General features: G+C 50.6%; 1 protein-coding gene across 2 annotated transcripts in view; it reads left to right on the forward strand.

Moving 5' to 3' along the window:
• Positions 1-8807: 8807 nt before the first annotated feature.
• Positions 8808-13260, forward strand: part of UNC5C (unc-5 netrin receptor C) — a 498641-nt gene continuing 494188 nt past the window's right edge. For both annotated transcript variants that reach the window (XM_069630547.1, XM_069630549.1), the window contains exon 1: positions 8808-9572. In XM_069630547.1, the coding sequence (XP_069486648.1) occupies positions 9458-9572 (115 nt within the window). In that variant the 5' untranslated portion in view covers positions 8808-9457. The remainder of the gene's footprint in view (positions 9573-13260) is intronic.

The raw sequence follows: 13260 nt of genomic DNA on the forward strand, positions 1-13260 counted from the left end.
CCAGTTTCGGGCAGGGCTGTCTCAGTCTTTGTCTCTCATGCCAGAAACCAGACAACCACAACAAGGAGTGTATATTGGTCACACACTCCATTCATCCAGGTCCCACCCACAGGAGGTACCCACAACATACAGTCACTGGGAAGGCTCCTGTCAGTCTAGCTGGGCCTTCGCAACAACACCATATATGGAACTTCCACCCAACAGCCAGTCAGGGGGAAGGGACAGAGTCAGGGCTTCCCAGGACTTTGGGAAAACAAGGTAACAGGCAATAGAAAGCAAGAGGCCACAGGGGCCATCTTGTTTCCTATCAGGAATCAACTGATCCCAATGGCAGGGCCTGGGTATCCCAAAATGGAGGACACCCAGAGCACCTGTCAAATTCAGCATGGAGCTGCCACCAGCCCATACCCTGCTCTGTGGGCCACCCACAGGTGCCCAAAAACATACACTAGGGGCACAGGGTTGTACCCCTACCCATGGGTGCCATAAGGGTATCCCATGGGTCTGTTCACCAAACCAAAAGAGAGAGCTGCACTGCCAGGAGTCCCACATGGACCCCTGGGCAGAAAACATGACAGAACACACGATAAGAGCAGTAAAGGACAAGGATTCAGAGGCCCTGTCCCTCTGATGCATTTCCAGCATCACACACACACACCAAAGGGGAAGATGCCATCTCAAGGGGAAATAAAGCAGCTGATTATGAGGCAAAATGTGCAGCATACTTTGGCGAATTGTAGGAACTGAAGGAGAGGCCCAAGATCCCAGGAAGGGTGAGAAAAATGGTGATGAAAGAGGGGGGTACAATTATTTACCAGCAACCCAAGATATGAAATTGCATGGAGCTTCACCCAAGGAGGAAAGGGTACTCTGGGTGAAAAGAGGGTGTTTGATGACTCCCACAGACACCCTATGGTGACAGAACAACACAGGGGAAAGTGGTCATGCCACTAGCACTGTTGAAAAAAGCATTGGCACAGGTGCACTATTCAACACACACAGGGAAAGAGGTCATTGCTGCACGTATTGGTGAAGTGTGGTTTTGTACAAATTTGAATGAGCATGTGGTAAATTTCATTAGTAATTGCCTGGCATGCCCGCAACTCACAGCTGGACACACCCTAAGAGTTGTGAGAGGAGCCATACCAAGCCCCGAAGGCCCACTTCTGTACCTGCATGTTGATTACGTGGACATGATCCAAGTATGCCAAGGACCCCACTATATGATAGTAATTGTCTGCCCATTTTCAGGGTGGATAGAGTCTGGGCCCTGTTCATATGGTGACGCCTTGCGGGCAGCCAAATTCCTGGTCCAGGAAGTATTCCCAAGATGGCGCATCTATGAGATCCTGAGTTCTGACAATGGCCCACACTTCGCCAATGAAATGATCCAACACATCACAACCCTGCTAGGGATAAAACACAAATGTGCATTAAACCTGCCAGCAAATGGGGTATGTGAATGCCTCAATGGCCTCCTGTAGGAGAGTATTGCCAAAACTCAACAGAGCACCAAGAAAAACTGGCTTCATTGTTAACCTCTGGCACTATTTGAATTGTGCAACAAGCCAGGGTTCGAGCACCATTTAACACCCCACTAGGTGGTGACAGGACAGCGTATGCATCATCCCCTAGCTCCTCCCACAAAGGCATTGAAAGACTGTGAAAACACTGCTGATGTATTGGGCGAGGAAATGTATGATTATGTCACTTCACTGGTTTCTAGCACTTGTTTTATCTCTCGCAAGATACAGCGGACACAGGGCAGACCTGAAGACAACGAGCAAGTAAATTCAGATGACACAGAACCAGAAATTATAAAAAGAACATTTAGTGCAAGTAGGGGACTAAGTTATCTTGAACGATTTCACACGGCACTGGAATGCGCCCAGATTTACGAGGGCCTCATGTAGTGGAGGCGGTTACCGATCAAACTGTCCGTTTAGAAGGAAAGATTGTATGGAATCACCTCCAAGATGTCAAGCCCTACAAAGCGGTAACCTCGCCTAGCATCACAACTGCAGAGATCAACAGCACAATACACGTGACTTAGAGAGTATTGCCCACCCCATGGTCTGACGCTCCCAAGCAGCTGAGGTAGCGACCACAACACTGGTGCAAATTGACCAGTGAACGGTTTTGTTCTTTCCCCTGTTCCTTGCACCTGCAGACTGTGGAATTGTTACTCCAACGTCTTTGCATATTTGACAACTGAAACACTGTTTAAAATGTCTCTTTTCTCACACATGCAGGTTGGTGCGCATGTTGTTTAGAACTGTGTACAGAAATAGCCTGATGTTACCTCCTATCGACCACCCTAAAGTATTGTCCAACCAATTTGTACACTCTATAAGGAGACTCAGACAGTTTAGAGCTTGATTGAAGTATATTTCCAAGTATTCATAGAGTACTTGACACAAGCATACCCGCAGCTTGGACACAGTACATACCCCGTTCTGCCCACATTGAGAGACCCATCCATAAGAAAGGCCTAGGAGGAAGTGTTTGCCTTTGTATAAGTGACTACTTAGTTTGCAGAGCTTGAGAGCACTGACAAATACTAAACAATAATGCTTTTCTTGCGATTTTCAGGCAGGCACCTTTATCACCTCATCAGTTGCATGGACTGAGCAGCGTAAGAGGCCATAATGGAAAAAATAAACTTTATTTTAACACTTGTGTGTTTTCTTATTCCCACTGGAATATTGGGAACCGTTCTATGGCAGCTCTACTTTATGATGCATGCTACCGCTATGACCCCTACTAATCTTCCCTTGACCCAAGCAGCAGGAACTACCATGTCATTTGGAAACGGAGACACTGCTGATAAGGTAAGGAGAGGTAAGTGCAGTGTTGATACAGACATGAAGAGAGCTGACACATATCTCACAGACACCACACGAGTAACAAACAACATGTGGTACAAACACATGTCCAAAATTGGTAGGGATGCCACCAGGGAGAGCTGTTATGTCTACTCCTTAACCCCTTATCTCGTCCTTGGGATTACCTCCCCAGTGCCAAGGACGAGATAGCTCGTTCTTGGCACTTAAGGGGTTAATGAAGGAGAATATGTTAGAAGGCTTTGAATGGTGAAATACCGAAAGCACCAAAAAAGGCCTTGGCACTGGGGGTGGGGGCCATGGCAGTTAAAAGGTTAATCCCCAATGCCATGATTGCCTCCAGAACGTTAATTGCAACAGAAATACCCGTAGCAAGGGCACAATGCCTGATGTACCTGTCAATGGTCCAGACGCAAGGCCGATTCCAAGGGAAGACGGCAACACTGAGATGGATGTAACAAGGGACCTTCCCATACGAAGATAATTACATTAAAACTTTAGACATAAAGAAGAATTAATGGCAGCTCAAAGAAGGATTGCAGTACATACGTGATGGACCAGATAAGGGAGAAACAAAGACTGTGACACTCAAGGAATTACCATGCCCATTGATGAGAATAAAGGAGACAGGGGGAGTGCCCGGCTGCTGGGAAAGACCAGAGATACTGATCTATGGATATGTGTACACTAACGATGGCTGGGAAGATGGAGTGGTGGGAAGCAAAGTTCAGACCCTCACAAATGCACCAGTGAGCAAGGTACAAGAAGAAAATGATAAATGCCTGAAGGAGTGGGGCAGGAGTGCAAGGTTAGTGACATGGATGGAAAACTAAGCTGGCCCAATGCCAATATTCCCCTCAAGACACCGGCCCTGTGTTATCAACACAATGACAACAAAGAGGTCAGTGAAAACATAGGATGCCAAAGGACGGAGACTATCCCGGCAATGGGAGCAGGAACGGAGGTGCTGATGGATCACTATTGGACTTGCGGATCAAAAGCATACGCGAAGTGGCCAACAGATTTGGGAGGAATATACTCCCTAGTACACATCAACATGCCCTCATTAGTAGTACCCAAGAAAGATGGGAAGATCGATGACTTCCCGAAGATGGTAAACAACAAAAGGAGAAAGAGATCAATAGAGGGAACAACACCTGCCCAAATGGATGTGATGGACGAACAAAGAAAACTGAAAAAAGTAAAAAGAGGGAATTACTTCTCAGGTAAATCAGAGGAAGCACTGGATGAAGTACCAGCACACCACAGACTATTCAGCAGAACACAAATGTTCTTCACTTCACTGATAACAGGAATACAGACATACACTAATGCCAAGTGGTTGCAGATTACTCGCTGGGAGTTGATGGTAACCATAAATTTGACAGTGAATGGGTTCAAGACAATAAAAGAAGAGCTCAGGGCAATAAAGTTGGTGGCGCTCTAGAATAGCTATGTTCTGGATCTCCTCAAAGCCATGGAAGGGGAGTTTGCACAAAAATTGGAAGTTCCTCTTTGCACATTCATACCTGCCAACGGCGAAGATAACGGAACTCTCTCAGATGCAGTTGCACAATTGGTCCAGATGCATGCAAAAATGGAAGAGGGAGCATGTGGAACAGGGAAGGACAAGAGCTGTAGTGTATTTTTGGTCATGGGTGCAATCATGGTTGGCAGACGGCTGGAGGTGATAGTTGGAGCACTAGCTATGGGATCAGCATTGCAGTGTGTGATCAATATTTGTATTGGAAGATGCAAGAAAACAGCAGATGAAGCCATAGGGATGAAAATTCTGATGGATTTGAATATAGGATGAGCAATCGATGACATTGTAAAGGAAAGAGACAAAGAGAGAAGGTAACAACGATTGGCCTGTTTCCGGCAGGAATAGAGGTAGACAATCCACATACCCCAGGGGGCTATGAAAGGAAATTGATTTCATGCCTGGAGGAGGGTGCGCCTACATGTACTGGTCATTCGACGATCATGTGAACTGTTATGGACATCTTGGAGGACTAACAAAGATATGACGATTGATAGAAGAAGAACGGTTTTATCGTGATGTGGTCCACAAGTCGACCAGAAGGGGGACTGAAAAGGGAAGGTTGAAATCAGCCCCTGCTCCCCCACCCACAAAATACTCGAACATGACGTAGAGCTGATGACAATATGGCCATTGGTATGGGCTTGCCCCCACTCCCACTGCCCCCCTCCTTGACAGATATGCTGAAAGGTACCCACTGTGGAAACCATACAGCCCAGGACCAGCACCGGCACTGCCTAAAGTGGATAAGGATTCACCAGACATCGTCAGGGACACTTTAAAGGACAGCCTCAACTATAGCGCTGAGAAGACAGGCTCCAAGGCGTTAGAGACACCATGACGTAGCAGCATTAGACATGAAGCACACTTGCCATCCGCACATCGGGACGCAATCACACACCCGGCTACATGAAGAACACATGCGTACAGTTCTACGAGTTAGAGGACATAGACATATACATGCCATCTCTAATTTTATTATTTTGTCATTAGCTTGCCACAGCAACATTGAACGGCAAGAAAGCAAGCAATCTTGTATAGGCTTGCAGATACTTAGATGCAACTAATCCTGTGAAACAGCAGGAGCACCTGAGGGACCAGACAGGACCATAAAACACTAACCTATGGACACTATGACAGTATGAAGCAGTAGAAGCCATGCCATGGCTTAGGAAATGACAGTAGGCCATAACGGTCTCAGTTAAAGCTTACAGAGCTGAAATTCAAAGCAAACCGGAGAAAGCAACTGTGTGGGATTGGGCCGCCGCCAAGGCCACCAAGGCAAGTGACATTCCTTTCCCTGAACTCGAGTAACACCAGCCGAGAAAATATGAATAATCCCCCACAAACTCAGACTCATTCAGAGCAGCAGAGTGCAGAAACACAGCCTCTGGACGTGTGGCTGGCCAAGCTGATGATGAACTGAAGCAGCTGGGAAACAGAACGATCCCACGAGCAAGACAATGGCTTGCAGCAAAGTTGATACAACAAGAACCTCAATGTTGTACAGCGAGAGCGAGCACTCTCATAATCTATGGTGGTCACACACATTTATAATACGGACACATAGTTGCTCTTATTACCTTGAACAGGTACAATCCGTTCTGAGAACCGATTTGGGTCCGAGGCCCGGGGGCAGCAGCTCTACCCAATCACAGTTCAGGACCCGAGGGGTGGGTAGCCATGGGCACAGACCAATCATCAGGTCTGCATACTGCAACATTGTAGACATAGCGCTTTTTGGGGAGGGTCCATGCCTGGCACCTGACATGGAAGGGCCAGTTAACTAACTGATATAGGGACTGCTACAGGGAAACTACCACTCAACACCCAATGACAGGATGTGATAGGTTTGCTGGAGAGGGACCCAGGTTGTGATGTCATTGTGACGTGGATTTGCCTAAAAACTGGCCTGTGCGCCAGAGATCGTTGAGAAGTTCCAGGAGCTCTATCCTTGTACTTTTTATGCCCTGTTGGTTTTGACTGTAATAAAACCACAGTATAACTTTCTGTCCGTCTGGACCTGCGTTCCTATTGGGAAGGGAAGCAGTAAGGCCCTCCATGAGTGTTGGGTCAGCGAACTCCCAGCACCCCTCGACCTGCCTAAGAGTTCTAACCTAACCGGTTACTTTGCGCAGTACATTCCATGAATACACGGGGCGTGCATTTTTATTCGGCGTGCAGGCTCGCGCAGTGTCGATCTTGGTGCACGGAAAATTGCAGGTGAAACGTGCACTTTTGCATGAATCGGGCCCTTTGTCTTTCTTACCTGTATCAATGTAGGGGTGGCCAAAGCTGGGGCCATCAGATAGTCATATCCAATGAAAGGACTAACCCGTATACAAACTATATGTAGACAATTACTCTAACCAATCCCTCAACCCGGTAGGTTTTTGTAACTAGGATTGATTGTAGGATGATGTCAGCTGTGGCGTGTTTTTGATTTATAATCTATTGTTTTCTATTGGATCACCAGAGGGCTCTTTGGGCTCGTGTGCTTATTGCTGTGCCTGCTTTTTATGGATTGTTAATAAAGCCGAGTCTTTGGGCGCCCCATTGCACATGTGTTTGCCCACTAGGGGAGCCTTGGTCGTAATTGTGTGCTAATTGCCGTTAGAGCAGGCACAAAAAGGATTATTTTGACAGCGCTTTTTGATAATTTCCCGGTAATCTCAGGTGGTTAGGTGCCTGCCGCAGAGATGTGCGGGCATGTAAGCGAATTCCCAATAATCTCAGGTGGTTGGGTGCCTGCCGCAGAGATGTGAGGGCATGTAAGCGAATTCCCAGTAATCTCAGGTGGTTGGGTGCCTGCCGCAGAGATGTGAGGGCATGTAAGCGAATTATCAGTAATCTCAGGTGGTTGGGGGCCTGCCGCAGAGATGTGAGGGCATGTAAGCGAATGATCAGTAATCTCAGGTGGTTGGGGGCCTGCCGCAGAGATGTGAGGGCATGCAAGCGAATTCCCAATAATCTCAGGTGGTTAGGTGCCTGCCGCAGAGATGTGCGGGCATGTAAGCGAATTCCCAATAATCTCAGGTGGTTGGGTGCCTGCCGCAGAGATGTGAGGGCATGTAAGCGAATTCCCAGTAATCTCAGGTGGTTGGGTGCCTGCCGCAGAGATGTGAGGGCATGTAAGCGAATTCCCAGTAATCTCAGGTGGTTGGGTGCCTGCCGCAGAGATGTGAGGGCATGTAAGCGAATTCCCAATAATCTCAGGTGGTTGGGTGCCTGCCGCAGAGATGTGAGGGCATGTAAGCGAATTCCCAGTAATCTCAGGTAGTTGGGTGCCTGCCGCAGAGATGTGAGGGCATGTAAGCGAATTATCAGTAATCTCAGGTGGTTGGGGGCCTGCCGCAGAGATGTGAGGGCATGTAAGCGAATGATCAGTAATCTCAGGTGGTTGGGGGCCTGCCGCAGAGATGTGAGGGCATGCAAGCGAATTCCCAATAATCTCAGGTGGTTAGGTGCCTGCCGCAGAGATGTGCGGGCATGTAAGCGAATTCCCAATAATCTCAGGTGGTTGGGTGCCTGCCGCAGAGATGTGAGGGCATGTAAGCGAATTCCCAGTAATCTCAGGTGGTTGGGTGCCTGCCGCAGAGATGTGAGGGCATGTAAGCGAATTCCCAGTAATCTCAGGTGGTTGGGTGCCTGCCGCAGAGATGTGAGGGCATGTAAGCGAATTCCCAATAATCTCAGGTGGTTGGGTGCCTGCCGCAGAGATGTGAGGGCATGTAAGCGAATTCCCAGTAATCTCAGGTGGTTGGGTGCCTGCCGCAGAGATGTGAGGGCATGCAAGCGAATTCCCAGTAATCTCAGGTGGTTGGGTGCCTGCCGCAGAGATGTGCGGGCATGTAAGCGAATTCCCAGTAATCTCAGGTGGCGAATTCCCAGTAATCTCAGGTGGTTGGGTGCCTGCCGCAGAGATGTGAGGGCATGTAAGCAAATTCCCAGTAATCTCAGGTGGTTGGGGGCCTGCCGCAGAGATGTGAGAATGCAAGCAAATTCCCAGTAATCTCAGGTGGTTGGGTGCCTGCCGCAGAGATGTGAGGGCATGTAAGCGAATTCCCAGTAATCTCAGGTGGTTGGGGGCCTGCCGCAGAGATGTGAGAATGCAAGCAAATTCCCAGTAATCTCAGGTGGTTGGGTGCCTGCTGCAGAGATGTGAGGGCAATCTGCAGGCCAGCTGTTAGATTCCAGGGCTTCTGCGGGTTTGATTCCTTATAATATGATTGTGTCACTTTGAACTGAATCCCTAATGAAGGTATGGGCTGTTCTTCGGCAATAGAATAAACACCTGGCTGGTGCATTCCTGCACATGTGTGGCTTGGTCCTGCTCATTGGCCGCTCGGTGGAATAAGGAACGCACGCCCACCTCGCTCTCTCTGCACGGGTGATTCCCACAGTCGCGAGTCCCGCCCCGAGACTCCAGTCCGGGACTTCGCCGCGCCCGCCGGAGGCAGTGGACAGCGGCCCCCATTGGCTGAAGAGTTGCGGCTGAGCCGGGCTTCTCGGGCGCTGTGCAGCTCTGGATCGAGAGATGCTCACATCCTCTGCCTCCGCTCAGCGCGCCTATTCCTCGTCAGCAGTGGGAGCGTGTGTGCAGCAGCAACAGCGAGGCGCGGCGGAGGCACCTGGAGGTGGGCTGCTTCCACACTGAGAGCGGCAGGCGGCTGAGGGTCCTTCCCCTAGCAGGGCATCAGCACCCCGGGAGCACATCACCCAGCGCACCTTTTGCCTTTAAGCAGCTGACCGGAGACGACTCATCTATTTTGGGGCTAAAAAGCATCACAACGGACCGCAACGGTGGACCTTTCTCGCCTGGCACAATCAGTTGGTGGCTGGACACCTTTTTTTTGCGGCGCATCAAATCGACAAAAGCGGCGTTACCGAGTGCTTTATGAAAACCCAAGTCAAAATATTAATCCAATCTGAGGCGGCGCGGGGGAGATAACGCACGCCTTGTTTTTTTAGAGCGCTTCTGGTTACTACTGCGCGACCCGGGCACCGAGCAGGGAAAAGTGGAGTGTTCCCGTGGCAGCCAGGTGGGCAGCCGCGCAGCCTTCGGCCGGTGATGGGCAAGGGCATGGAGAGGGCGCGCCGCGGGCTGGGGCTGGGCTACGTCCTGCAGATGTGCTTCTTACCTGCCCTGGCCCTGCTGGGGGCCAGCAGCACCTCCGCCGCGGAAGGTAAGGGTGGCTTCCGTCACAATCGGCTCTCTTTTTTTTTTGGCTTTCAAGTATGTCTGCGTTTTCTCTGGAAAGAAACTGGGGGTTTTAAAACAGGACAACAAGGTGCCCAAGCGGATGCCTTCAACAATGATTCTGGAGCCTGGTATATATGTCTGTGCCGGTGGGGGGGGTGCAAATAAAGTAAATGGATACATTCCCTTCGAGGTCCCTGCGTACATGTGTATACGTGTGTGGCTCTTTACCCTGTTCTGCCGCCGAATGGACACGGAGACACGTAATTATTCATTTAAGGTTGTTGTATTCATTTACATCAAGGGCTGCCTCGCTCCGGTGGGTGTGTGGGTAGCAGCGGCGTGGTGGCCGCACGCAGCGGGCGCGATTCTTCAGTGGTTGGCCTTGGCTGGCGGTCCATACGATGGACGTGGGTCTCGGTTGGGAAGTCATTTTACGGGGGGGGGGGGGTGGGGTTATTCTGAGAGCAGACCATTTGGAATTGGAACACACATGTTGCCGTAGACGTGATGCACTAGCCGCATTAATCTGTGGCTAGCGCCTCGAGTCCCCTGCCTGGGGTGTGTGACCTGCTGATTGGGGCGTGACTCGCAGCGCTCAGCACTACAGACATCGGTGCCCTCGCAGCCTCCTGCGAGGGGGTGCAGTTCTGCCTATAATGCTGGAGATGAAGCCTAATTGGATAATTAGATACATAACTGCGGGGCTCCGGTGAAGGCTGCCCCGGAAGGAATTAGGAGTCAATTCCCCTGTCTGGATGAACCGATAAGGCAGAGACGGCGAGGGCGGGGTGGATAAACAGGCCGGAGGGAGGGCTGGCGGGCGGGGAGATGCTCAGTGACCGGCTCCCCGGGCTAGGGGGCTCGCTTTCATCTGCTGCTGCCTATGTCGCCGCCTGGAGATGCTGCGCGCGCGCCGCGCCGGTGGTAATGGGCCCCGAGCGCGGGGCCGCCGCTCGGTGCCCCCTGAGGAGGGTAATATCAGAGCGCCGCCTCGTCTCATTAGAGGACGCGCCGTGGAGAGGGGCTGCGCGGCGCTGCCGGGCCCCGGCGGGAAAGCTCTTAGCCGCAATTAACCCGCACTTTCATCGACTCGAACGCTCGGGTTACAGGGCCTTGAAATGGGAAAGGAACCTCTGTCGAGGTCTGTCAACTCAAGGTCTGTCATGTATCTATCATTCAATACTGCAAGCCGGCCTGTCTCTTAAGTAGTCCCCATGTTGTCATGTATCTGGGCCATTCTGAAGTGATTTGCCCAGGATCACACAAATCGTTCCATTGGGTAAACACACATTAGTAACCCGGGTCCCCACGGTCAACAGTTTAGTGACTAGCCGAATAAGCAATTGGGTTTTTGTGATGCCATGACAGAAGTAACAATTGTACGACCTTTATTCATACCCTTCACGCCCCCAGCACTCGAGGTTGACCACTCGACTTTGGGCAGCCTGGCTTTACTCGCTGTCTGTGTGCGTGTGGCAGGCACCCCTGCCCACCTCACCACTCGCCTTTACCTCGCGAAGGGTCGCCATTGCATCTTGTCTGGGTAGCCTGGCTCCCTCTGCTGGCGGTTCTCTGGGTGGCCGTGTGGCCTTGCCCTTGACCCGCGCTGGACATCAGAATACGATGCGTAACACCAAGCTGTTATTTTGGAAGCTCTGAAATCCCATTGGTTGTGTCAATGAGGGAGATGCGCGAGGACATCCGCATGTCACTACTATGTGACACGCTTCGGGTGGCAGAACACCCCGCAATACGTTTGATCTCAGAGTTTGAGCCGAGATATTTGGACCAGGGCATGCAGGGAAACAGGACACGCGGGGCGCTTGGAGTCGTTTTAAGCCTGGTTTCAGCGTGTGCACGAGGGCGTCTGCATTTCAAATGCTCCGCCATATGCGGCAGAGGGCGATTACCAGAGCCGGCAGCACTGCGGGGGCTCTTAGATTTGATTACCGCAAACTGGCCAAACGTTGTGGCATGGCCACGTGGCTGGAGCGCAGGGTTGGGTGGTGTTTGCGCGCAGGGGGCAACAGGTCAACTAGCCGAGCAGGCATGTCTACTGATGTTCCGCGAGAACCTTTCTGGGATGTTTGCGGGGCAGATCTCGGCCATGAAGAGATGCAGGCCAGAGGCAGCTCAGAGACAAGCTCTGGAAATACGCCTGGGTGTGCCGGCCCTCTGCTGTCTGAGGAAAGCCACTCAGATCAACATGGCACAGGGGTACAAGGCCAGGATGAACGGGACTGAAGGCCCGAGAGATTCGGAAGCGGCAGCTGCCACCCAGGGAGTGTAGCAGGGTTCAGAGTGCAGCCGTTAACAAGCCATGAACTGGCCCCGTCAGAAGTTCCATACACTCTCCGAAGTAGGACTGCTCGGACACCCAAGCATGGACTGTCACAAGTTAGCCGCAGCGGCGTCAATCTCTGGCATATTATACAAGCCAAGAAGCCAGTCAGAGTGTTGCTGTTGCTGTGTAAATGGCTGATACTGTTATTATTCCCAATCCGCGTATCCACACAATCCGCTGGGAAATAGGGAGATATGAGCCGTGGGCCGGAACACACAGTCATTGTGCACTGCCCGGCTCCTTCCTGAGCTGTGACGTGCTACTCACTCTGCTTAACCTATCCCTTAGATTATCCGGCAGGGCTCGAAATGGAGGGGAGCTGGGAGCTACGTAGCTCCTCTAGAAGTGCCTACAGACCAACCGCTACCAGGAGCTCCGTTGGGCTCCACAGGCCAACTTATGTCGAACCAACACACCGATGTGAATTTAATTCTGTGCATGTGGGACAATCTATAAATAAACATTAGGACACATCTATATAACATTTAAACCACAATGTCTCATAAATAATGGACCCAATTATACGTTTTCATCTTAATTGGAAGTCTTATTTGCGGAACACTATGTACTGGCTTCTCGTTCCCTAGTCGCTGGATCCCCAAGAGCTGCTTCTAACTCCTGCTTATCCAATCTTAAGTGTGGGCCCTGCTTCTAAGAGCACACTCCCTTTCCAGGGCCTGGTTGGTTAATGAGAAACAGGTCTGTTATTTTTAATGGCCACCCATTCTCGCCTACAGGGATTATGACCAAGTATCAGGAAATGCACTCATTGGGTTTCATGGGTGATTCTGAGCATTTCAGGGAAGTCGGGGACATCCTCCATGGGTGCGGCACAGGGGGACGGGCTTTGAGCGCCCCGCAGAGGCGGCGGGCTTGACCGCACTGGAATCACAGCTATAAGAAGAGCCTGGCATGCAAAGTGACCCTTCCAATGGCACAAAGATCCAATGCAAAGCCTGATATGAGCAACTTTGTGTTCAGATGGTACATCCTCTAAGATATGTGCTACTGCCACCTGTCTCTATGTTTGTGGGTCGGACATCATTAGTTTCTCATTATGTCTAAAATGCTTACTGTGTAGTTGTGAGCCGGAGGTCCCAGCACGAGGCATTGGCTGCCTGTTGCTTAGCTACCTTGTCATATTTTTCTATTTTGTTGCCAGGCCATAGCCTGATTCATGGTATTTTTAAGTGCAGTGATTCACAGAGCAGTGCAACGTGTATTGTTTTGCAATGCAAAGTGACTTTGCAGTGGTGCCGAGTCACATTGTACTGCAACAATACAGTTTGCACCTTCCTCTATGTGATTCAGGGTGGTTGTTGGCAGT

Source organism: Ambystoma mexicanum, chromosome 6q (genome assembly GCF_040938575.1).
Source record: "Ambystoma mexicanum isolate Mex_15411 chromosome 6q, UKY_AmexF1_1, whole genome shotgun sequence".
In the NCBI taxonomy this organism is placed as follows: domain Eukaryota; kingdom Metazoa; phylum Chordata; class Amphibia; order Caudata; family Ambystomatidae; genus Ambystoma; species Ambystoma mexicanum.